Source organism: Onychostruthus taczanowskii, unplaced genomic scaffold, assembly GCF_017590055.1.
Source record: "Onychostruthus taczanowskii isolate IOZ18803 unplaced genomic scaffold, ASM1759005v1 scaffold119, whole genome shotgun sequence".
Taxonomy (NCBI): Eukaryota; Metazoa; Chordata; class Aves; order Passeriformes; family Passeridae; genus Onychostruthus; species Onychostruthus taczanowskii.
The window spans coordinates 699,108-725,959 of record NW_024498340.1 but is presented as its reverse complement, the minus strand read 5'-3'; the positions used below and the strand labels follow the sequence as shown (position 1 = coordinate 725,959).

The 26,852-nt window shown below is 36.6% G+C and overlaps 1 protein-coding gene across 3 annotated transcripts in view; it reads left to right on the top strand.

Moving 5' to 3' along the window:
* The window catches only part of RELCH (RAB11 binding and LisH domain, coiled-coil and HEAT repeat containing), a 77,280-nt gene that overhangs the window by 3,217 nt on the left and 47,211 nt on the right, over positions 1-26,852 (top strand). For all 3 annotated transcript variants that reach the window (XM_041427776.1, XM_041427774.1, XM_041427775.1), the window contains exons 2-8: positions 13,147-13,236; positions 21,186-21,257; positions 21,367-21,422; positions 21,538-21,651; positions 23,642-23,845; positions 23,936-24,027; positions 24,987-25,295. In XM_041427776.1, the coding sequence (XP_041283710.1) occupies positions 13,147-13,236; positions 21,186-21,257; positions 21,367-21,422; positions 21,538-21,651; positions 23,642-23,845; positions 23,936-24,027; positions 24,987-25,295 (937 nt within the window). The remainder of the gene's footprint in view (positions 1-13,146; positions 13,237-21,185; positions 21,258-21,366; positions 21,423-21,537; positions 21,652-23,641; positions 23,846-23,935; positions 24,028-24,986; positions 25,296-26,852) is intronic.

The window sequence follows — 26,852 nt, the reverse complement described above, 5'->3', positions numbered from 1 at the left end:
ATGTTTGGAATGCTGCCTGAGGATTTCCACTGAGCAGTAGAAAGCTTTCGTATTTTACGTGCTGTACAGAATGGGAGAATTTCAGTACAAGTGTTTGGTGCTTAAAAGGACTCTGAGAAGTGCCAGTCTAAACTCTGAGTGCATGCTGGAATTTATTTTGGTGTGGTTTTATTTCTTCTCTTTGTCTTCAAAGACTGTTACAAAAAGATTTTGCTGAAGTGTCATTGGATTTAAACAACCAGCATCATGTGGTCAGTGAGTGACTTAGAAGCTGTTTTGTCTTTGAACCGTGCTTCAGAGCTCTTGCTTGCAACAGCAAATGACAGTCAGATGACTGGGATTTCTTAGTTCTTTGCAAAAACACCCTTCCTTTTTCCAGCAGCAGCAGCATCACATCTACAAATTGAGATTAAGATATATTGTAATGAAAAATGTGGAAATGTTTCTTCCGTCTAGCAACTTTGCTTTTCTAATTTGGAGCAAATTTCATTCATTTAGATGCCCAGCACTGTGTAGAGTAATCCTTCATGTCCTGTATCTCAGCTAGATGTTCCCAAACTTCTGAGTGCTTCTTCCATTGGTTTCAATAGCAGTAGTTTCATATGTGCTAGAGCATTGGATACCACTTTTCTAATGCTACTCATGTGAGCAATATGGTTTGGATGTCCCTCATTCTTACTGTATTCCAGATCTTTTAGAAGGCTTTTGTCAGCACCTGCACATTAAATATAAATTTTTGTCCCTATTATTTTTGCATAAGAAGGTACAGTACAAGTTGAGGTACTCAAAATTTAGAAATAAAACTGTGGCTCTAATGTCTCATCTGTGTTCCTGGACAAACAAATGTTTATTTGTTTGTTATACGCATGACCATAATTCGATCTTGTGCATATAGGGTGAAGAAAACTTTTTAATGTGATTGATATGATGCCCTTTGCTTGCTAGGTTTGATGAATGCCCTTTCCTGAAGGAATGCAGCTTATGCTGGTAGGACTAGTGTTAGTCTTAAAATTTGCCATATATTTTTTCTTTATTGCTACAAAAGTGCAGCATTTCCAAAACTTGAAATAGCTTTAATGAAAATCATAAGGGGTTTGAGCACTTATGTTACATTTGTGGTTTTCAGGAGATAATTTTTTTCTAGTTACTGTCATAATAAAATTGTTTATAGCTTTCTGGGGATTTGATTCCAGTTATATTAAACTAATCCATGAGTACAAAGATATAAAGTATTGCTGCTTCATAGTGAGCTCCAGGCTTTGTTTATGATTTGGGGTGTTTGATTTTCCTTTGGGTTTTTATTTGGGGGGTGGAATACTGTAATGCATTGCTCCTTTTGCTTGTAACCTTTGAAATTCAGATGGATCCTACTGGAAAAAGTGAAGTGGGAGGAGTATGCAGATTCTACCTTTGTGAGAGGGGATGTCTTGGTAAGAGCTCTTCTCAATCCTGAATCACAAACCTTGTAATTTTGTGTGGAGCTTTGCCATATTTCAGCTGAATTTTGTTCTGAATGAGAATAGAGCAGAACAGGGCTACTTCCAAGCAGTTCATTATATCTCAGTTTAAATAGCAGTCTAAAGAAAACAGGAAATTGAGAAGACAGCAAATAATACTTGTTCTAATGACTACTTCTTAGGTGTTCTGGTGTTGTCAGCTCAAGTCTTTGGCTTGGTACTTTATGAAAGCAAACACAAATACCTAGTCCTGTTGGCTGGATCTGCAGATAATGGGATGTAGACTGGCATCTTGTGAGTAAGAGTGGTTTCACTACCTGATTGGGAATACGTGCTCCCCTGAGAAAGGATGGGATGGAAAGGTGCAGATAAATAGGTAATCAAAGCTGCTGGTCATCAACAGATGGGAAAGGCTGATGGTTGTCACTTTTAATGAAGCACAGAAAACATCTGAAAGAGTTGAGGTTTGTACGTAATGCTGAAAGAAAAGAAAGCAGAGTTCAAACATGCTTTGAAGGTTTCAAAACTGGCAGAAAAGAGTGATGCCTGGAGGAAACCTGAGAGGCTTGATAGTGCTCTGATGTTGGCTTTACTGATAGGGAAGCCAGGTGAACTTTTCCTGTTGTGATTGCTTTAAACCCACTCCATTTTACTGACACTGGTGTTTCTGGCAGGTTTTCAGTGACATGCACTTCACAGCTTACAAGCTGCTTATGTTAAGGCTTTTGCAGCTGTTGGACTTGTCAAATTACTAAAACTGGGTGTTTAGTTTTTGGACTGGAAACTGTCCCTGATGGATGAGTCTAAGCTTTGGCTGATGTCTGTGTTGGGCTGATTTGGGATGTAATGGTAGATTGTTCAGGAGACAGGTTAGTCCCCATAAGTATGCAACTACACAAAGAAGTAACAAGGTAAGGTAGCATTGATAAGCATGAAAATTATGGACAAAGAAGCACAGAGTAGAAGCCTCTATTATTAGGCAGGTAAATAGCAAGTTATCTGTGATGACTACATTGTATTTTCCCCTGTCATAACTTAGTGCATGCTGTGGTCCTTTTAGGATCCTCAGAGCTATGAGACGGGGAATTTAATTGCTTTTGTCCTGGCTTCTGCTCTGTTCCTGTGCTAGAGTTCCTGTTACTTTTTGATGTTGGGGCAAGCAGAAGTGAACCTCTCTATATAGGCACTGTAGCTGGTTCAGTTATGTGTGTGTTTAATCATCCTGTTGCTGAAAGCTTCAGCGAAACAAGCTGGATTTGTGCTGAAGCAGCACACCATTCTTCTGATGGTTTTGCTGTTAGGGAAAGAAGAGATTGGGTTTTGGATAGGTGGAAAGAAGGAAATTAGAATGTTGAGCTAGAGCTTTGCGTTTCAGAATCAACCACTGACAACTTTTCTAAGTTCTCCCATATGTAATTTCAATTCTGTGTAAGTTATATCAAATTTCCTGTAGCTTTTTTTGCCTCTGAGAATTATCTTTTTCTGAACTGAAGATTCATAAACTCTGTCCAGCTGAGAGGATGCTTGCTGAAAATTTTACACGAGTTTCATTCCTGGTAAAAAAGTTTGTCTAGTATTTGAAAGCAAGTTATTATCAAGTAGATATCAGCTTTGTTGGAAGCTGATCTGTGTGCAGTCTGTCTCTGTTAATTGAAAATTTGTAAATACTGGGCTTCTGTGTTCTATAAACACAGAATTAATAAAAATATGGGAAAAAATCTTTTTCAGGACGTTCTTACACTTCCCAACTAAACTGAGATTTTTTTACAAAGTCTGAGTTAGGTAACTTATATCTATGGAGCTCTCTAAAATATAGTACGAGGAGTCTTTTCCTTTTAAATGGGAAGATAAGTCTTGAAACCTTATACTGCTGGGTTCAAACTGACAGCTCCTTGTCTTCAAGGTGGTACTTGTATTTGGATTTCTAGGGTATTGTAAAGTTGCAGTTTTGAGAAACTGAATTGGAATCTCCTCTAGCGCAGTAACATTGAGTAATTCAGTGAAGTTTGTAGGCCTTATATATTTATTTATGATGTGAATGCCTGATACATGCCACTAAGTATATTGAGTGTGTTGGACAAGTAGTTAAAAAAACTGTAATTTTTTTTTTTTTGAGATCAAGTTGAAAAAGCTTTTGAGAAATAGTGAGCTCGCTCTTCTAGTGCTCTGTAGGGTAGAGGCAATTTTCTTCCTCCCTTCCTGCAATATAACTCTGCATGATAGTGATGCAGCTGATTACTTTGTTGTTGAATTGAAGGAAATACTATTACGTAAAAAGTCACAGAACAAGAATTTCGTATTTATATAACAAGTACTTTTTCATCTTGTTTGATGTTGGAGGAGAAAGCAAGCTATGAGCTGTTTTGTCATTTGAAAAAAATGTTTGGAGTAAGAGAAATCATGGCAAGAATAATCTCAGCATGGCTGAGGTGGGAAGGGACCTCTGGTGGTCATCTGGTCCAGCAGATCTCCTGCTCAAGCAGAACTACTGTGACCTACAGCTGGTTTCCCAGGATCATGACCAGATGGCCTTTTAAGTATCTCCACATATCTCTTTTAAGTATCTCTCAGCCTTCTGGGTAATCTGTGCCAGTGCTCAGTCACCGTTACAGTAGAAGTGTTTCCTGATGTTCCAAGGGAACCTCCTGAGTTTCACTTTGTGCCCACTGTCTGTGGTCTGTCACAGGTCACCACTGAGAAGAGCCTGGCTCTGTCCTCTTTGTGCCCTCCCTTCAATTATTTATACACATCATGAGGCTCCTCTTGAGCCTTCTCTCCACACTGAACAGCTTCATCTCTCTCAGCCTTTTAGGAGAATTGCTTTGGTCTCTAGTTGCTAGTTGTTTATTTTTGGGGTTTTTTTTTCATTCTCTAGGAAACATATGGACACAAGTGAAGTTTTAACTGGAAAATTTACGACTGTCCTAAGAGAATTGTAGATCGTGGGCAAATGAGAACTTACTGAAATTTAAATATGAAAAAAACTGAGCAATACAGTGTTTGAGAATCCAGATAGATATTATCCATACACTTTAAGTAGTCCTTCAGCCAGGACAACCATTTAAGGACTAAATTGAGACGATCTTGCTTGATGTTAGCCTTTAACAGAAAGCTGGATTACTGCAACAAATGGAAAACTCCTTGTGGTGCAAGTTAATGGATGCATTTTGGACAATGCAGTCCCGCAGCATCAAGCATATGGAGTTAATTTGATGCTGGTGAAGCTTTCTGATTTCTGCTAAAGCCAGGTGGGGTAATGAGCTGGAAGGAGTATCTCCATGCTATGCTTCACCTTTAGCTGTTCTGTTTTGGGAAGGTCTGCTTGCTCAAGAGCGCTGCAGCTCAAGCTACTCCTTGCACATGTGTAGGGGGTCAGGCTGGGTTTGATGCTTTTCCTAAGGTTACACTCCTCTGGACCTCCTTGTTCACTGTAGCAGCATCCAAGTGCTTTGTGCAGGGCTGACTAAATTCTTTCAGACTCGACTAATTTGGATGCTGCCTGAGAATGGCTATGCAATAAACCTCTCTCCAAAAGCTGCCTGGTTTGGTATGGCTCTCCAGGAGATCAGCCCAGGTGCATCTGTATCATAACCCAGTTCTGTGAGCGTGTTATTTCTGTGCTAGGGTCCACAATCTTACCTATTTTCTACTGGTAATTTCATCTTTCTGATGAGCTTCTGCAGTATGCCTGTCATGGGACTAAGAGTAATACTTTTTTATTTCAATGTGTCTGCAAAATATTTGTTTTATGTATCTGGTGGTTGGGTTTTTTGTTGTGGTTGGCTGGTTGGTGGGATTTTGTTGGTTTGTGTGGGGTTTTTTTCTTTTCTTGGCCAGCAAGCATAGGTTAGTTTACTCTAACCAGCTGTAGGTGTTTACCTTCATATGCTTCCTATGAATTTTTATAACTTGCTATAAATATGAAGTAGGAAAGTGTATTAATCATCTGTTTTCAGTCTGGTTTGGATTGCCCATCATGGACTAGTACTGAATGTCTGTTCTTGGTAATTGCTAAGTAGATTGTTCTGACAGCTTTGAAGTTAATTTTATTCTAGTAGCTTTACTTAACTAAGTTTTCATTTGACAAGGGTCTGAAGTCTTTTCAGAACACACGAATTTGGAACATTCTGCAGGTCTCATTGATTAAGAACAACTGGGAGAGAGCAAAAGAGGCACTTGAGTTGCAAAGCAAGGTTGGTACATCAGGTGCTTACAGTTTAGTGCCTGATGCAATGAATTAATTTAAGGCTTTTTGTTCCATCCCCGAGTTACCACAGCAATGTGGAATGTGTTGATCTGGTAAAATTTACTCTACAAGTTCAAGTTGAGTTAAAAAATTGTTGTGCAAGTCTGTTTCTACTGTAAAGGTTGTATGCTAGATCACATGTCAGCTGCAATGGATCAAGTTTGCTTTGCTGAAAGATCCAGTATCGTTAAGCTTGGAACAACTTGACACATAACAGAAATTTTAAATGCAGCAGACTTTTAAAACTTTTCAAAGTAATACTGCTCCAGAGATGTCTTATGAAATGTGGTACGGTTAAAATAAATTTGCAGTTTTATTTATGGGGAATTAAATAGTTTAATTCATTTATTCATATGTATTGCACAACATATCTATTTCAGTTGCTATATAAGGTGGTCACAAATACAAACTGTGAATTGATTATCGTTTATTAAAGAGTTAATGATGCCTGATTGTTCAATTTAATGTAGAAAGGACTTCATTAAAACTCTCTGGGTTTTCACATTATCCCACATCATCTATCACACATGCTCGCTCTCTCTCGCAATTTGATTTCTTCGCTTATGCTTGTGTGTAGTTCAGTACTAATATGGGGCTTAAGCATATACAGAGAGGTACTAGAGGAAATTATTATTTTTTCCCAATTAATTTGTTAATTCTCTGTTTCCTTGGCTTCTGCTATTTTGTGCCTGTGATATTGTGCAGGGTAGCTGAAAATACAAGTTTATTCAAGGACATACTTTTTCAGACCAGTAGCTCTAGAAAAGAGCAGGCCATCTGCTGCATGACCCTACTGGCTAGTTTATTCTAGGTCTGGAATGTTTAAGGTAGGTAAAATACCTCACTTGCAGACTTCTTTACTGCTAGCAGAAATAGACCTGAAATGTGTATTTATACATCTGCATTCCCTTAGGTCTGAATTTCAATAGTTCTTTTATTGTATTTGTAGCACAGAGAAGAAAGGGAAGAAGTGTCAGACCTGAGTAATTATCATGGAAGCTTGTCAGTTGGGATCTGTTATCAGAATAGTTTGCCTGTATCTCTGCATTTAAAAATTAGGTTGGGTGCCTTAAAAGTAAAGATAAGCTATACCCTATAAAATATGGGTACTGTTGTTCTTTGCAGATGTCTATGAAATTTTTTTCTGACCTTTGATTTGCAAGCACCTTTAAGTTTCGGCTTTGATCTCTTCATGACATAATTTGCTTTTAGATGGAGAGGTTCCTCCATGCAAGAAGGGGTTTATGTGTATATTGGGAGGAGGGATGCCTTAACTCACAGGAATAGCACAGCTCATCAGGAAAAAACTTGTGTGTTTTCTAAAGTTACATGGAAATATATATGGTTCTTTTAAACTTGTATTAGTAATAATCCATGGCTTGTTGGTCAAAAAACTTTGCAGTAGGGGGCTTTTATGGGTCTCACTTCTTAGAGATCTGAAAGAGTATCTCAGAGTAAGTTGGGTTTTTTCCCATATGTATCCCAGCTGTAATTTCATGCTTTTCTGACATTTTTAATCCCCAACAACTTTCTTTGTATGATCATTCATAATTTTTGGCATGTAATTTGCTGCTGTGTGTTAAGTGTAGAATATTTTTTGTTGAATTATCCTGTTTTGTTTTGGGTTTTAATTCATAATAAAATCAAACCTTAGCAATTCCCTATTTTAATAATTTTGTTCTGCAAAACAGATTTTCAGTGCCCAGTTCAAGAATGAAGTGCAGCTTATTCCTGTTGTTGCAGAGAGTTGTATTCTGGAGTTGTACTGGGTTTTTTCTTGCCTAGAAGTAGCTATCAGGATGGTGATGCTAAGGAATAATTTTTGATAGCCTCAGTCATCCACTTACGTAACTTTCAACGTCTGGTTTTATTCAGGATAAGCTAGAAGGCATTAACCTGAGATGGCTTCTAAGTAGGGTTGTACCTGACACTGAACTGGCAGGCCTTGTTTAATGTTTGCCCCTAGTGAAATCCTATGTAGTGAAAATTTAATTTAGTGAAGAGTGTATTATTATCAAATAAAATTACTACTGGTAGATTAAGTTGCTTGTACAATAATTCAAACACTAATGTTAAAACACTTTAACTTTAGACAAAGTAAAAGAAAAAAAAGAAGACTAGACAAAACAGAAATTCTGTGCTTCTGGAAGCAGAGCTGTGCTTGGATGAATATTCGGAGTTCTTGATATAAATCTTTGTAGAATCCAATACCATGAACAATGTTCTTAACAGTTTTTTCCAAGCCTTTGGTATGTTTTGTGTTCCTGTTTGATAATGCTGCAGTAAATGACAAATCAATTGTATTAACCAATTGGATAGAACGTATTCAGAGTGTTCTTTTGCTTGGTTTTGAGGTTTTTATCAATGCAAAGTCATGTTTGGTTTTGCTTCTCCAAACAGTGATGTGTGAGGGTGGAATTTGGAATCCACTTGATGGCCCTGATAGCATTATAGGTATAAGTTACTGTCCAGACCTTTACTATATCAAAAAGTCTCAAAAAGAGTCTATCTCCCTGTGATATGTGTGAGCTATCTGCCTTACAGCTGTTTCATCCTCCATAGAACCATATAATTCATATACAGCCTGGCTTAAACTGGGAAACATGTTGTCCTAGTATGTGCAATATCCAGTGGGAAGCTGCTCTGATCCTGCCTGGGAAGGATTCACTTTTAGTTCCATTTGTACGCTTACCAAAACCCTACTTCCAGTAGCCAGTTATTTCTCCCATCAGTGTAAGATGTGGTTAGCCAGCTATTTCACTCAGCAGTTTAAAACCAGACCAGTAGTCTGGTTTCAGGATTACAGATATTTTTCAGTACAAGCGAACATTTAGTTAGCTAAGTGAATCTGTCGTATACAAGCATAATATCGTTTCTTCTCTTGGAATTTCAAGGAAAAGTTGTGGATTTCTGGGTCTTCATATTTTCCATTTGATTAATTGCTAGTACATGATGATATGATTTCCTGTGATCTTAGAGGAAATGTGACAACTGGGCTGCTTTGTCAACTAGTAATTTTTAAAATCAATTTGGATGTTTGCAAAGTAAATTGAAATAGCTTCTAAAACATTAATTTTTAAAATATTTTTTCTTGTGCCTCCTATCAATAAGTAATGCCACTTAATTTATCTATGCTTTTGGCTAATTTACAGTGTCATGAACATGTAAAGATTATTTAATGAGATTTTGTAGAAGACTGCAACTTATTTTTACTTAATGCACGTACTGTGACCATACGGTTGAAATTAAAATACAGCTAATATGATCATTCTTGATGCCCTTTAGGTAACCTGGTAAAAATAATCTCCTTTCATCATCAGAGCGAATGATTTTCATATTGTGTATGTCAGTGGTGGGGGATGTGTCACTTTGAGATTGCCTTATATTTTCCTACTTTGGTAGTTATGCTCAACTTTCAGGGAGAGCTGAATATATGCCATGGGAACAGAAGCTGTCAGCAGAAATCTGCATGTCATTTGGTGCCAGTTCTGGAAATAAGAAAAGAATTAAAATTCCTTTCCTCTGGAATGAAGCAATATTTTTAAAGACTGTATAAGTTAATAAGCAAAATGTGATGTTGAACCCAATTTTTCACTTCATAAATGAAATTAAATGCATTTTTTAAGGGATTAAAGATCATCTTATCTTTGAGTATATGAATGTTGGCATTCTGACTTAGCTCATCCTTTTCCAGTGGTGAAGGTAAGAGACAAGAACTGTGCACAGGCTCTCCTTTATTGTCCCTATCTGTCTCCTGGCATTTCTCTAGTATGAATTATGAAAACTCTAAGCCTATTTCACTGCTTCTCTATGCACTTCCTTGTTCCATGTTGAGGTGATCCGTGTTCTGCAGTTGTTTATACCTGCTCGTCAAAATTGTTCTTGTTACTTTGCTTTTACCATTTCTGAAACATGAAGCTGACAGCAATTATTTTGCCAGCATTCAGTAGGAAAGCTTTTAGCAAAAGGGAATTGCTAATTATAAAGTGTTTTAATTCAGAGAAAGAAGCTAAAATCCATGCACAGGAGACGGTTGATAAGAATGCACATACCAAGACAACAAAATGGGTTCCCGCTGCTGTGGCAGATTGGGTTTCTTTCTGGGAAAGAAGCAGATTTCAGCCAAAGTGTACTTTTCCTTTTCACTGGTTTCTCCACAAGAAATTGCTTTGATATTCTTTGCCAAATCACTTGAGACAAAAATATTAATTTTTATTTTAAAAATTATGTGTTTTCTTCTAAAAAATGGAATTTTTTTTTTCTCTTCCACCTTCAGTTCAGAAAAATGGTTCTATTTTCTGAATGCTGTAGTTGAAATGCTTCCACTCAGTGTCCTGGAGTACAACTGTTTGTACTTCAGACAAATGCTATTTCACATTCCTCAGGTGAGCTCTGTGACTGAGCACAGCCCTTCCCTTTGATTCCTTTCCTTCTAACAGCCCTGCCCGTTTTCCTAACAAATGAGGCTGTTGTGCTGCCAGCAGGGAGGTACCTTTTACACCCTCTTGATCCTTTTTGGAGCAGTTACATCCTTTATGGAAGTGTAAAATGCGAGGTTATAAGATGTTTTTCTATGATTTTCTGGATAATGGCATTAGTTCTAGGAGTTAAACCTCTGCTGCAGTGGTCAGTAGCAAGGCCACAGACAGTTTTCCCCATGGTGACATTTCAGGCTGGTGAGGCGATGGCACAGGCCTGCTGCTCTTCACTGTGGGCAGGTTCAGCAGTGCCTGCGTGCCCTGACTGTACCAATAATGACACATCTTGGGTTAGGAGGTGTGCTAATGGGTGTGGACTTTTGTAATGGGAAGGAGGATCAGCATTACTGGCAGAGTGAAATAATGGTAGCAGGAAACCCATGAGGGCTGGTGTTCCCTAGCAGATCTTCGTTGGTTTAATCAGTCTGAATCTAGCTGTTTGTGCATCTTCCCAGTGTCGGCCCCTACGAAAGGAAGTCCGATGTTTGCTTTTATTATGAACGTGGTGATGATAAAGCAAAGTCAAAATGGTGAATGTACAAATTTCAACCTGTAAATTGCTGCTGTTCATGCAGGGGTGGTGCTTAAGGCAGTTTCTGGGTGTTGAAATCATAAACCCCCTTGGTGTTGCTTGTTCCTGTAGGACCATTAAGGTTGTCGAATTGATTGATATTGTGAGTTGTTAGATTCACAGCTGCTGGTGTGATCTTAAACAGCTTCCGTTGTCTACATCCTGACAAAGATTGTCATTACCCCCTGCTATTTTTATAGGCATCTGGGTTTTGGTGGTTTGGGTTTTTTTCAAGAAGTTTTTGGCTTTGGCAGATGAGTTTGTATTTTATTCCTGTGTTTTTCAGTTCTCGGGGGAACCTTGGCCTCTGAAGTGCACCACTAGTAATATAAAGAAGTTGTGTTTCTTATGGGTTTGGATGCTTCAGTAATTGTGATGTGCTTGACTTAAGTTGAAAATTTGAGCATTGTTTCTCTGTTGTTACTTTGCTTCTGTTCACAGATCAGTTAGAAAATTTATCTGTGAACATGGCAAGTCTGCAGGGGGGAACATTTTCCTTTCTGCATTTGCCGTAGCAATGCTGTGTGTGAGACTTGGTTACTTCTCTTCAACATCAGCTTTTCATTAAGATCTCCATTTAAATGTTGTTTTGAATTTGATTTCAAAAAATGATCTTGCAGCTCCCAGTGAAATAAGTTGGAGCAATATCTATTCATCAAGTCAATTCTAAAAACTCTCATATTGCATGAATTCATGTTTACTTTTGAACTTAATTTCTTCAAATGTGATTCCCACTGGTTTATTTTCATAACAGTCCATTTTCCAATGATGCTGTATAAAGAAGAGTTGCTAAGCTATATAGAACAGCCTACAGAGAATTACTAAATCAGACTAATGTCTGAAAAAATTGCAGAGGATAAGACTGGAAGCTGCATATAAGCAATGAGGTTTAAAACCAATGACTGAGTAGAGACTCACTGAGGAGCAACAGCCTGTTTCGTTGTTTGCATAAGAAAGCATTGTAGCAGGAAAAAACCCTTTGGTAGATATAAACTGTATACTGTGATATACTTTATGTCCATGGAAGAGACAGGTTAAGGTTTTCAGGCAACTCTTGATGTTGAACTCAGTTAGAGTTGGTAACTTCAGTACCTCTGTATCTTTGAAGTATAAATGCTTTCATCAATCTTAATTCAGGTGTTATTATTTGAGTGCAATGCTGGTCTATGTGTAGAGAGGATGTCACAAGACCTTACAGTACAATTAAGCACAAATATACAAAGAAAGTTATTAATAGATTTTTGTTTTGTTTTGTTTTTCTTTTTTTACATAATGCAGAATGGGAGGAAAGGTTAAATACTTAATGATGTTAGTCATGACAGAGTTTGACTGACAAGTGATGAAATTGCTACTATTTCCACTGACAGATAAGAGGTTTTTTGACAGCTCTGTGGAGTTTGTTCTTTGTTAATGTGACAACATTTCTAATGTAATTAAAATTATTTTTGAAGTGCTACATAGAAATTAATTTCAAAAGGAGCGGGAAGATACTAAGGTACTTAATATAATTTCTGCATATTCAATTGTGCTAAGAACCTGTTCAATTTATTTTAAGTTCTGTTACCAAGTAATTTGTGGGTTTTTATGATAAAAAGGTGAATATGTGGTTCAACAGACTTATCAAAATTGCATTTTGGTCCATGGTTTTTTCTTTGCCATTCCCAGGAAATGAAAAATGTCAAGATCAGATCCAAACTTTATGCTGGTTACTGAATTTCTTGATTTTTTTTTTTCTTTTTAAAATTCAGTAATTATAGAGTGCAAATATTGTACTGCAATAGCGTGAACTGTGCTTCCTTTGCTTTTGTTAGATACTGCATTCCTTAAAAAATGTTAATTAAGTGGGTATGTACTGAAGTTAAAAGATAGATCAGGAGATATGTAAAAAAGTATTTGGTCATGGTGACATGCCTTAAAATCCTAAAAATGGGAAAAAGAAGCAGTGTTTGAGGCAGTCACAAGTTTCTGTTAAAAGGGAACTGCTTGAAACTTGTCACACAACACTTTGATTTCTTTTACATTCTCACCTGTGTGTCCAAGCCAGAGTCCTTGGCCCTTGTGGAAAAGGGGAAGTGCTACAATGCACTACTCCTCGTCTGCTGTGGACAGGCGAGAAATGCCATCTTTTAGGGGAGCAAAAATATCTTACAGTCTGTTCAGTAAACTTGCTGTAGTGCTGCATTTTTGGTTCAAGTTTACTGATGTACTCTCTACTTACAGAGCTTCAGAAAATGCAGTACAACTTGAGTCTTGGAGAACATGTAGCCTCCAATTTATAGTTTCTATGAAATGAGATGCTGTTTTGACTCTCTATCACTTTCTCTATAAAAGATAGGCAACTCTTCAGGATTCTTTCTGATATCTTCTTTTTTTTTTTTTTTCCTACCCCTTAAGATCGTGCTGGAAGCATCAGTACTCTTGATTCTTTAGATTTTGCAAGATACTCTGATGATGGCAATAGAGAAACGGATGAAAGAGTAGCAGGTAAGTGTTCTATATGTTTTAGGAATCACAGAATGTTAATTTTACTGTTTAACTTGTTGTTTCTGGCATAAATATGTTTAAATGAACATTTCTGAAGATGACAAGATTTCACTGAGGTGGTTAAACTAGTTGCTTGATGTTGGACACTTCTGCTGTAATTACTGTAAATATTCAGGCAGGTGTACTTGTGTATGATTCCAGATGTCACCAGTGCAGAAACACGCAGTATACTTGGAAATTGTGCCCAGCCTTTAACAATAGAACTGTATCCTGGTATTGCCTACTGACTACTGCTGTCAAGCTGAAACATTCACTAAATTACTCTGCATAGTGGTCTGTTACTACTTCGTGGGTTAGAGCTTTCTGATGTAAAGATCTGTTGCAAGTCATCTCTTAAGCATAGCTTTCATCAAGATCAAATAAGCACTTCCAAACCCAGAGCAAATTTGGGATTTACTCAGTTCCATAAATCTCCTTTGCTACAAGTCTTAATTGTAGTGCTTTTCTCTCCTATTTGATTCTTTGATTGTATAAGATTGGGGTGTTTGCCTTTTGTTCTAAGCCTTTGGTACTTTTAACTTCAGGATCTATTACATCACCAAAGGCAGGACTTTGTCTTATGTTAGAAATTATTTTACTAACCACTTTTGCATGTGAGCCATGTTTCTCTGTCCAGGTTTTTTTCCAAGTTCGTATATTAAGTTATTCACAGCTTCCACAGAGAAACCCATAAAAGCTCTCTAGAAATGGCTACAGAGCTCTGTTTACTTGTTGTCAGTTAGTAGTGTTCAATGTCCTGAGCTCACGGAAGTTGTCCATGCTGTGACTTCTGCTCACATGGTTAAGCTTTATGAAACCTGAGGTGATGCAAGCTGCCATGTCTCTCTTCCATCCTGTTGTCTCTGCTCTGAATCACCAAGCAACAAAAAGGCTGACGAAACATAGTTCTGTAAAGGATCTTCATTTGGAAATTTCATCTCTGGATCAGTCTGAAATGGTGGGGAAAATCTCATTTTTCTTACCTGGCCAGTGCTGCTGAGTTGAAGGACTGCATTAAATTCACAAACACAAAGCAAATCCAGGTATTTTGGTGTTCTGGTCTAGAACTTACTGTTCATCACTTTATATGGAAACTTCCAGATTCTTATTATTATTTAGCTACTCTCTTTTTCAACATACATAGTCCTTTTTAAGGAGGCAATAGTTGTAAATAGAAAACTCATCTTCTAAACAAATTGTGTTTAAGGTACCCAGGCCTTTGTGAATTGGGTCCTGGAGTGCAAGGAAGAAACAAGCAAAATCCGAATATTTTATTTATTTTTATTATTGTAGTAGATTTTTCCTGGTTCTAGTCAGTATTTCTTGGCAATAGTGTTACTGAGAGAGCTAGTTTGAGTCTTGCTTGGAGCTGTCCTTAGAATTGGATTGGAGATGATTATAGAAAATATAGACCAGTCAGAATTGGCATCCAGTAGAGCCAGTAATCTTCTGACAAAACATTAGTAACAAAATATTGATTACTTCCAGCATGAAATTAATATAGCCTAAAATTAAGTATTAAGTTTAAATAAATAGTAAAATTGGTCAATATTTTTGATAATTACTACATAGTGGTTGACTGCTGTCATATGTAATTGATGAGGAAATTGTATGTCAGGATCTTTACAGTTCTGTGTTCCTTTAGAGATGTTTTTCAAAGAGTTCTTAAAAAATAACATAAGAACTTGAACAAAGTAAGTCTGAACATTATTTCTGGATGTTTTTAAAGACTGGAAATTTTCAAAAATATTTTGTTCCTACTTAAAATTCTGGTTCAGCCATAATTGCTTAAAATATTTTGCCTCAATCGTGTTTAAAGCTATCTTCCTGAGCAATTTCAAAAATTGATAAGTATTTATTTTGCACATTAAAAAATTATCTCAACAGATGTTTCAAAAATTTTGCAAAGCCAGTTTCTTCTTTAAACAAACTCTGGCTTATAACTCTTGCTTTTGAAGTTATTCTTAGCTGCAAATGCACTTTGAAACCTAACTGGAAGTCCATTTTGCCTATTTCTTCTAAAATTCTTTCTTTTCTGTTAAGAGCTTTGATGCTTAGGAGATTAAAATTGTAATCTGTTGTGAAAGCTTGGGGCCATGATCTAATAGTCATATTTTTCTTCTGATAGTTCTGAAGATGGGGTTTGAATAATTTCTCTTTGTAAATGCCTTTCTTATGCTCCTCTCTTTGTTTTTTGCTGTTTGGACAGAGCACATGATTTCCATATGAGTTCCCTGTCGTATCAAATGAAAGATAGGACATAAATGCACATCAGTCGCTAAATGAAACTGCTAAACTGGTTCTGAGTCAGAAGGAGTTTAAAACTGAAGTTATAACAAACCCACTTCACAAATACTTTTGTGTCTTAGCTGTTAGCCTCAAATCAAAAAATGCATGCATATATCATCGTCTAAAGCCACCACACCATATTCCATTTGGTATAGAGTAGTGGTAGACTAAGCTGCCTTTTTTTTTTTTGCTTAACAGTCCAAAAATTCCTGGAAACAATGTATCAGCTCTTGTTTGAAATTGATTTCAGTATTTAAAAGCTATTAGCCCACTTCATTCCATCTGGAATTAGAATCAAAATTTGGCCTATAAACAAACATGTTTTGAGGAGTTGCTGTGAGCTTTTCACTTGGGAAATCTGCTGGAAGGAATCTAAGTGAGTCCCTTCTATAATATTATCTACTTGACTGAAAAGATGCAAGTCATAGAAGACAGTATGTGGATAAGTATGACAAAACTAACTATGCAATTTAGAAAACATAGGTTTTCTTCTTTATCTACCTGATCGTAATGAAAATGAAAGTTGTGTAACAATTTGGATGATACATTTGTAATCCACTAAAACGAAAAAAAACCCAAAATGCATCCTTAGAGCTTGCAATTTACTAGATGGAAACAACTTGTTCTCTAAGACTGGTAACTTTTGAATCCAAAGTCATGTGTTGAGTGCTTGAAATAATTGCTCCTAGGTTAGACTCAGTACTGAAGGATTTGTTAGGGGTAGTAGACCTCCTCCAAATACTCATAATTTCCAGAAAGCAGCTAGAGACTGGAAAACCTGCTCCCTTCCTGTGTAACAAGGGTACACCTAACTTGAATACCCACAGGATTTGTTTAAAATAGGTTGCCTGACATTCAGACTAAGGAACTGAATCGTCTGCCGCATCTTAAATTTGCCATGTTCTAAACCCCCTGCTTTGCATAATTCAAAATGTTTATTATTGCTAACCTGCCTTTGACATCAACTGTTTTGAGAATCTAATAATTTTAAAAACACATGCTGTGTTTTCAAAGATGATAAAATTAATCCTTCTAATCAAACTCCATTTCAGACATATGTATTCTCAGATTTCCCTGTATTTGCATTGATTTCTAGCTAGTCTGTGTCTCTGATTAGAAGAATAAGATTTGAAAGGAAGTTCAAAAAACACTTATTTTTGAGAATTTCATTTACCTAGACTCAGATTCACAGTTTCTGCTTTTTACAGAGCCTTTTTTTTTGTGTTTTTTTTTAGTAGGCACTATTAAATTGTGCACACCAAAATCAGAGGAAAATCTTTTAAAAATCAAACAAAACTTCAAAACAGAGAACAAAAGGCATCTGTAGTGCGACAATCACTTGCTAACATTGTGCTGTGTGTACTTTGTTCATTAAAGCAGATCTGGTTTTGTCTTCCCGTTACCTGTCTGAAGCCTGTGAAGAAGTTGTAAGCCTCTTCACTTTCCTTCCAGGTTGAAGGTCTCCAGGGGCTGAAGCTGAAGACAGGTCTGCTGTAGTTCAGGTCTTCCCTGTAGGTGGTCCTGTCTCATTAACTTCAAAGCATTAATGAGGCTGCTGAGTCAAGCATTGGCCTCCCACTATTAGAGAGACAAGTTCTCTGTTACTTGCTCATGAACCCTCTTGCTGGGCTTTGGTTTTGTACTGTGGTAGTCATGTGCTGAAGTACAGCTTTCTGATTTGGAGCTATTTGTGTTATGTGCTGAAGTGTTTCACATTTCAGGGCTGCCTTTTTTCTTAATACTTCCATCAGGAAAGTAGGAGCTGGGAAACCTCAGGTCCTGAAGTATGTTTGGGGCAGTGGCTTCATTGCTAGCTGTTGTCAGAGAAATTAAATTTCTTCTGAATTGATTCCAAGTGTGTGTACAGATTCATCAAATTTAATGGGATGTCATACATGTTTTAGAGGGCATGATTGAGGACATCTGGAGTTCTGCATTTACTTGGCAAGGAGGAAGGACTCAAAATGTCAGTTAAGGAACCACAGAACTTGTAACAGTATGAAAGTGAGGAAAGCTGCGTAAGCACAGGGGCCCTTGATACTTCAGAGGAAAACTACTTTTTTGAAAGAAAATGTCCAAATGCCATACAGTGGCTTCAGAACACAAAAGTACCCTTCTACCATTATCTGAAGTACTGGGTACTTCATAGGGAAGTATGCAAAAATCTGACAAGGTATTCTAAATGTAGATTATATAATTCTAATGTAATTGGAAATACTGCTGCTTACACAACACAAATGCTGGATGATTTTAGAAATACTGTTTATTTCCTCAACTTTTTGGCTTGGCTCAATAAGACTGCTGTTCATGTAGATCTCAGCTAATTCAATCCCAGTTGCAGGTGGTTCTTTGTAGGTATCTAAGGTCCAATAACTTGTGAAGTCATTAAGAAATATGAGTCAATAGAATAAGACCTTTGAGAAAGCTTAATTTGGAAATTTCAAAGCTCAGCAGACAAGCTACTCATTCCTGATATGCACTTCTCTTTAAAGGTGCATTAGATTAGCTGCATGAAAACTGAAACATTTAAAAATTTCTGATCTGAAAACCTTGGTCCAATGCATCATTGCTTGCTTGAAAGATTCACTCGTTTTAAGTTAGGTTTTGTAATTTTTTTCAGGATAGTAACTGTAGTGATGGGAAACTTCTAATAACGAAAAAGCCATTTAAAAGCCATCACTTTTAATAAAAAGATCCATTGAAATTTGGATCATTTTCTCCCCTAAGGTAAACTAAATTGTTCAGAAATGCCCTTTCCTTGTAGGATGATTACCCAATCTCAAGGGTCTAAGTTTCTCTACTTTCCTGGTGCAGAGCAATATCTGATTCTTTCCTTTCTTAGTCTGTCTGCAGCAAAACTTTTGGACATTATTCTTAAGGAGTGTCAGCTCCTTCACCAGTTGCTGGGAGTTGTACACATTATCAGCCTAGTCAAGCATGAAGCTAAGCTTTAGCTTGGCTTTATCAATGCTTCTGAAGGTGTAGCTTGAGCTTTGTAACAGGAGAGGGGGAGAGGCATCAGGTCATTCATGTTAAAAGTCAGTAGTTCACAATGGTTACAAATAAAGGGGTTAAAGAGTTGCCTTTTTATGTAAGAGAATGCTGTAGAATCAACAAATGGGGATTACTAATGTTGATTTCATTGGTAGACATGTTGAATTAAAAATCATTACATGTTTTGGCAGAAGATCACATTTCAGTATAACTTAAAGAGCTTTTAATCACCGTTTAACATTTGACTGAAGTTAATGTTGTAGCTATTTACATGTGTAATTGTATAAACACCTATAAACGTCTTCAAATAAAAGCTACCTTTGTGACTGACTTGAAAGCATCAAGGTTTGTATGATGGCAATTATCATGGTGCCATTAGTAAGATTAGATCAAGTACAACTGTAACAATGCTGTGTTGTGGTGGGATTATGTGGCTGTTTTGACATGCTGCCAAGTGACAGCTTCTCAGATATACTATGTCTAGAATCTTCTACTGTGTAACAGAAACATGCAGCAGAGTAATCTACTTTTAAGGTTGACTGGGTAAAGTCCTAATGACTTCTAAGAATTGTCAGCATCGTCACAGTTCACTAAAAATCAATTCTTGCCGTCTGACATGGGTTTGTCTGACATGAGTTTTTTGGCTTTCTACGCCTTCAGACATGTCTTATTCCTATTTTCCTTAATTGGATTCCTGAGTTTTTATAGTTTGCATTTTTTTTCTAACTTTTTTTATTATTTATATCATTCTAGTTCAGGGCACTCCTGATCTGCAACTGTTCTGGTCTTCTAAAATATTTTACAAGAGTAAAATGTTAACACATAGTCGTTTCCATAAGAAAAATTGCTTAATTTGAGTTCTTTAACATTTTCAAAAAGTAACAAATCAGTATCTTACAACTGTGAATAAGTAACTCAAATGCAAGGAAGTGCTAAAATTAGGTACTTACTTCATGATGAGAGTGTTTTCTAACTTTGTTGCACAGAAGTATTTGCAGATCAGCATTGCTGAATACTAGAGAGATTTTACATATTTTATTCATTGTATCCTCAGTTGCGCTTTTGTATTGCTGCAGTAAAATTCTGTGCATCAAACAAGTTACTTTCATGTAGCAAATGTGGTGTACTGTAGTAACTCCTTCAGTTTCTATGCAGAACTGCAAACTGAGTGAATCTTTTTTCCATGAGTGCTAATTACCACAAGTCTTAGATAGAGATGCTCAAAAGAGGAACTGGTTTTATTTGCAGCCTTCAGTAATATTTTTTTACCAGCAAAGTCCAATGCAGTGTTTCTGCTGTGCATTGTATTCTGTGTAAATATTTGCAAATGCCACGTTAAATTGTTTCCAGGCAGTGACTAAAGATCTCATTGAAACTTTCTTGTTAAAAGTCACTACAACATTTTTCCTTTTGTTTGGGAATAAAGTAGATATTAAACTATTCTAAATAGGTCATCTAACACTTGAGCATGGTAGGTGTTCAGTGCTCATCTCTACCAGTTAAGGGTCCTTCCTTCTGGTAACTGTATATTTCAGTGTGATTAGATTAATATGACAATTAGGGAAATGCATGTATTTATCTGGTCATCTCTTAAATAGGTTTCCTTAGATGTTCTATATGTAAATGGCTATTAAAAGAACATTTGCTGTATGTTTTGCAAAGGCCCAGGGGGTTGAAATTTGAGGCCACCATATACATACGACCTCAGCATCAAAACACATGAAATCCCAGTGCACACAAATCACCACTGGCCCTTTTTGAAGGAAACATTGGAACATGAGAAACAAATAAGAGTGACTAGGGGAGTGGAAAGGTGAATTAAGAGAGAGTAGAGAACTAGAATTAAGTATTTTTGAATTTAAAGCTGACTCTAGGTCTTTGAAAGTCAATGTAAACTTTCAGGAGTAATGACTTTTTTCCTTTCAAGCCTTTTTATAAGTACTGCAGAAGAACTGCATTTTTTTGGGTGTTTTTGTTCTTGTGCATCTTTCTTCATTTGAATTCAGTGAACTGAATTCAAAATCCTAATCAAATATAGAGCATTCCTAAAACTTCACTATTTTAAAATAGAAATTTAAAATTACTTTTTTATTTCTTAGTAAGATAAAGTACATTTCAAGATCTGCCATTTAAACTACTAAAATTTTGGTGTATGATTTTATTTTCTAAAAAAAGTCTGTGGTGTCAATGGGACTGTACATTCACTTCATGATTTAAGCTTTGCTACATGGAGACAGCTTCCTCTGCTGCCACAATATACTTGTTTCATTTGGATCTGTGTTCTTATTGCCCACATACTCCTCTTGCTCCCAAAAAACCAAAACATGAGCATTTGACAGCATCAGTTCCCAAATACTTTCCCAAAACCTTACAGCGAGTCCTTGTCAGACAGCTTGAAATTTTGACTTAGCTAAGCTAAGGCCAGTGAAACTATGGAAAATGTTCACCAGTTTGCTTTCAGACCAACTCTGCTGCATGTGTTCATGAGTTCCATAAAGATTGCATGCTTTACGTTTAATACAAACGGTATCTTTTTTTTCACACCCATCCTTGCTTTTTATATTTTATTTTTGTTTCCCTTGCCTTGGTTGGATGCCTGTGTGTGTTTAATCCAAATCCCTGTCCAGTCCTGGAGTTTGAACTACGGAAAGCCAAGGAGACCATACAGGCCCTTCGAGCCAACCTGACTCAGGCTGCAGGTGGTGTACATAAACCTTTTCTTAAGTCTCTACTTTAAACAATGTAGAAGTAGCTGAGCTCATCCTCTGTGAGAGAGTAAAATTTAGTTACTTCTTTTTTCCTCCCCAGAAAATGAAGTTCCTTTGCAGGAACGAACAAATTATAAATCAAGTCCTGAAATTCAGGTAGGTGGCTGGTGATAAATTAACTTTGCATGGATTTTAGTATGAATATGCTTCCATAGTTGGAAGGGAGATAAACAAAAGATCTAGTGTGTTTACTTTTTTTTTTTTTTTCCAGGAGCCAATTAGACCTCTTGAGAAAAGAGCTCTAAACTTCCTAGTTAATGAATTTTTATTGAAGAATAGTTACAAACTTACATCAATAACATTTTCAGATGAAAATCATGATCAGGTAAAGTTTCGTTGTGGGTTTGTTTGGGGTTTTTTGCACGCCTGCTTTCCATATTCTGATCTTGTCATAAAGTCAAGTAAACTTAAGGGATTTTTTGTGTGCATGTAGTTTTCTTCATATATATGAGTATTCTAAAAGTTAAATATGTTAGTTAGCATTTTCTTATATAAACCATGGTTTGAAAACAAAGTAGTTTGAGCAGTAGCTTCCCAAAATTTGTAGGAAGGAGAGACAGAGTGCTTACATTCTTTAAAGAAGCAAAACAAGAAGTGAAACACTCTGAGTTAGATATTTCCTTGTATTCTGGTGTGACACGCGTTCAGTTGAACTCAAGGATCTGGATCTCAAACGTAATCTTTTCCTTAGATCCTAATCAGTTGACTTGTGCAGGATATGCAGTTTACTCACTGGTTGTCTTCTGGGGATGAGTATGTGTGTGTGTGAGAGTACTTAGTCACCTGTGGCATTGAGTACAGTATTGAATAAGCTCTTGGTAATAAGGTGTTATCCTGGCTCTTTCCCAACATAGCTATGCTTTGATGCATTTTTCTTAAGATGATCAGTTTTATATCTCTGTTGGCTTACATTTGATGGGAAGACTATCTTGAGAAGAATGTTTGGAAGGTTCTAATTACAATCTGACTGTTTCTGGGTAGACAAAACACCCAGTAATATCAACACCCAATATGTATCACAAAATGGGAATATTACCAGAATAATTAAATATAGAATTTCATTCAGTTTTATCTGAAACTGGTCCTCCTGTACTTTTCCTACATTTCATATCCCAATCTGTGACGCAAATATGTTGTTAAATAGAATTTCTGAATCTTCCACCTCCACTGAATATTTGCACTTAACACCAAATACTTGTGAGAATACAGTCCCCAAAAAAGAAAAGTTTAACAATTTCTCTTGTTTGTGTTCTCAGCTGAGAATGTTTTGTGTTGTGAGACTATTACCAAAAAAGAGCAAAATTCTTTATTCTAAAAGGTAGCATACTGCAATTAATATATAGTAGGCACATTTTTTTTCTACGTTATTCACATAATTCTTTGAGAAAATAATCTTTCTTCAAAGAAATATATGTGACCAGACTATGGAAAAAATATAGTGAAGATTGGGAACAATAGGAAAAAAGTTTATACCAATACTTAAACTTAATGTCATTAAAGAGACCATCATAACTCCTGTGTAACAGTGCACAAACTTGCTTGTATATACAGACATGGAATATTGTTGTACTAATAGGATGATAAGGTATAAATGAGCAAAGCAAGAATATAGAGTGATGGTTTAAGACAGGAGGCCCTTGTATTGTTTGCATCTCACTATCAGTGTTCTACAGAGGTGTTTAAGCTATATTAGACATCAGGAGGAAATTCTTCATGGAGGTGTTAAACGTTGGAACAGACTGCCCAGAGAGGTGGTGGAGTCACTGTCCCTGGAGGTGTTCAAGAAATGACTGGATGTTGCACTTACTGCTCTGGTCTTATTTACATGCTGATGATCAGTCAGAGGTTGGGCTTGATCTCAGAGACCTTGTCCAACCTAAATGATTCTGTGATACTGTGCCTGTCTTCCCTAGGGAAATTCCACCTGCACTTGTGAGTGAAATGGGAACAAAAGCAATATTTCTGCCTTGTATCAACTGCATTGGCTTCTGCTAGAATTTGAGCTATGTTATTTCTAATTCTACAAAGTGTTCATGTCTTAGCAAAAAAAAAAAAAAAAAGTAACCTATGTGGTTTGGAAGGTACTCTCTCTACTATGTTACCTAGAGCTGCCTTTGTGGTCACACTGCTTTGTTTCCCAAAGTGGATCCTTCCTCTACTATTGCTTCTTGCTGAGTTAAGCTTCTCTTTGATTTACTACAATGCAGTCTTGATGTGATTATTTTGCTATTGCATCACCTGTGGTCAAATGAGGAAGAGACAGGAAAATAAAAGGAAGCATATTGTATGCCTTAGTTTCTTTGATTCTTTTGAAGGATTTTGAACTTTGGGATGATGTAGGATTGAACATTCCAAAGCCTCCTGACCTGTTACAACTCTACCGTGACTTTGGAAACCATCATGTTGCTGCAAGAGATGTGGTGGATGCATCAGTTGGTGTGGAAGATGATGAGTTAGAGGCTGACACTCCTATACTTGGGACCGTCCCTGTGTTTGAAACAGCACCACCGTCAATAGAAGTAAGACTGTACAGAAGAAATGTTACAGCTGTTTGATGTACTGCTTAACTTGGTTGTACTAAACTCTTCTGTTTTCTGTCTTGTGTTTAGCAATGTTTAATAGTGCAAAAATTAGAAGATCAAATTAGTGTGTTAAACAGTGAGAAATGGTCTTTGATGGAACAAATCCAAAGACTTGAAAGGTATGTTCCTATCAACCTACTTGACTCTTGATAAATGTTGGATAACTTTTCATTGTTTTTCTGACACATATATGGAACCATAACTTAGATACAGGAATTGACTGGGAATTCTTCAGGGCAGGGCAGTCTTTCATTTTCAATACATAGTATTTGATTTAGAAAAAGGAGGCAACTTCAAATTGACTATTTCCCTTTATTACCCATACAATTTAATTTTGTAACTTCATTAGTTCTTTGAAAACAAACGCTTCTGATATGCTTTACACAGTTTTTTTTCAATTAGCTCTATGTCATGCCTTAGTGTGTACAGCTTGCAAACACTGTCAGAAAGATGCTTGTTTTAACATCTGATGTCAACCCAGTTTTTCTTTCTGAAGAGCAAGACTAGTATATGTGATTGTATCTTTAAGCAAAAAAAAAAAGGTAGTTAAAAGTTTGGTCAAAACATGTCATTCTGTAAGCCATAGGGTATCATTCCTCTTAAGAGGTCTACTAATGCAGTGTGTGGGAAAATGCATAAATTTTAAGTGGCTTTATTGACTTGCATAGTTACCATTTCAAACTATAGGACTATTTCAAACAGAACAGTACACCACTCTAGTATTTTATGTTTTGCATCCTGGGTAGTGTTCTGTCTTGTGACAATTTGTGTTCCAGTGCTCAGATTTAAGCCAGAAGGAGATAAAACTGTTGTTACTTGCTTGTTTTGTTGATTCACTCACTCAGAATGCAACATTTTTCCTGCTACTAATTATTTACTGAAGTGCTCAGTGAAACTAGTGCTTATTTGAACAGTTTGTGTGATCAAAGTCATTTCTCTTATAGGAATTCTTAAACATACATGAATTGAAGAGTATGTTGAGCTCTTCAGCATGTTGTTTTATTTCTGTGCTGCAGTGATATGATTTGAACAACATTTGCATGAAAGCTACAAAAATATTTCATATTTGCTTTTTCAGTGAAATAGATCTTCTCAAGAATGAAAACTTTTCTGTGTCAACTGTTTATGGTGTAGCTCCCCATCCTTCTTTAAAACAAGTGCCTCTCACAGTCTCAGAGGACAATGGACGGTACTTGGATATCAAGAGCTCTGAGAATGACAGTAAACATGGCAACATTGAGGAAACAAGCCTTGCTTTATCAGCTGAAGTGGATTCAAGGACTTCTAAAGATGATATGCTAAATTCTGTGCCCTCTAAAGAGACAGAGAAACTGTCCTCGTGTCCTCCATCATCTAGAGCTGCAGTCCACTTTGACAAACCTAATAGGTTAGTGATAAGTTGTAAATTGCATGGTATTATTAAAAATTCTTGTCAAGTGAGTAGATAATTTTCTAACAGTGAAATTCTGCCAAATGAATACATCATTTGTGTTTTGAAGGCAAATAAAAGACTTAACATACCTGTAGGGTACAGTGCTGATATTTTTATGTTGTTCCTAACCTCTTTAGGAAGGAGTACATATGACAAACCTAGAGTTTTAGTTTTAAGTTTCAGAAATTCTTTTCAGTTTCTACTTGTTTCTAAACCCAGCCCTGTTTGTTGCAACAAAAAAATAGGTAAAATCAGAATAGTGAATGGGAAGACAAAAGAGTTCTGTTTTCTTTAAATTTTAATTTAATGATTCTCTTCTGCTTGAAGAGTTGTTGGGAAAAATTTTTGCTTTTTCTGTGTAGATGTGTATAACTCTCCTAGAGAGCAGTACTATTTTTCATTTACTTATTTTGTAATTATCAGAAAGGTATCTAATGGCATATTGCCTTTTTGAGTTTTGATTTTGGGGCAAGCCTTCACTGGGTAGCTATGATTCTTCTAACTAAATCAGGGTATTTGTGTTGTGTTATTACTTGGAGACTGAGTTTGTGCTTGTAAGTGTTCTTGAGAAAGCCCTTTCAACCTGTACAAGTGTTTTTATAGTGAAAAGGAGAAGTGATTTGTTCATTAAGTGATAGATAAACCACTGTAGTCATCAGGAGTAACACAGACCACAAACATAATGAGGGTATGTACAACTTGTAATTGTTACCACTGTGGACAAAGATATGCAAGTAGCTCACCTTATGATCTTACTGTTGCTGTTTGTAGGGAAGCAGGCATCCATCCTGCTTTGTCTTTTGTCCCTTAGTGAGATTTTGCTGATGTTGATACTGTAATTTGTTTCTAGAATTATCTTTCCATCTGAAAATACCAAGTAGAAATCTGTGTGACATTCTGTGCAGATAGAAAAATAAATGCAAGCTTGTAGTGGAGGGGAGGAAGGAGCACCCAAAAATAAAAAGAGTTGCTAACCTGCTAGTAATTACCTTTTCTTGCAAACCCTAACAATCCTGCTTTCTCTGGGTTTTCTGTACTTCTTGCACTAACTTCTAAGGTCAGGGCTACTTTTTCAGTGATACCTTAATTTTTAGAATTGGACAGGAGGAAAGATTTCTGGTTGGTGAATATAATACTTTGGAGTCTCATAACAAATTTCTTCTCTCTTAGTTGACTATACTAGTGTTGAACAGGAAAGTAGAACAGCTTAGATTTTTCTGGAAGGTGGTCAGTGGTTCAGTTTAAGCTTTCCAGATTTTTTTCTTTTTATGTTTCTTTCATATCCTGGCTAAAAATCCAGACTATGTAGTAATCAAAACTTTGAGTTGTTGCTATATAGTTGTCTACCTACTTTCATTTGGCTTGTTGCAAGTTTCTTCTTGCTCAGATTAATGGTGAGTGCTGGGTGACATTAAGGGCATGAATATTAGATTGATGTTTTAGGGATAGTGAGGGTGTATATCAAAATAGGATTAAATCACTGAGTGAGGAATGAACTGTGTATTTCTAGTG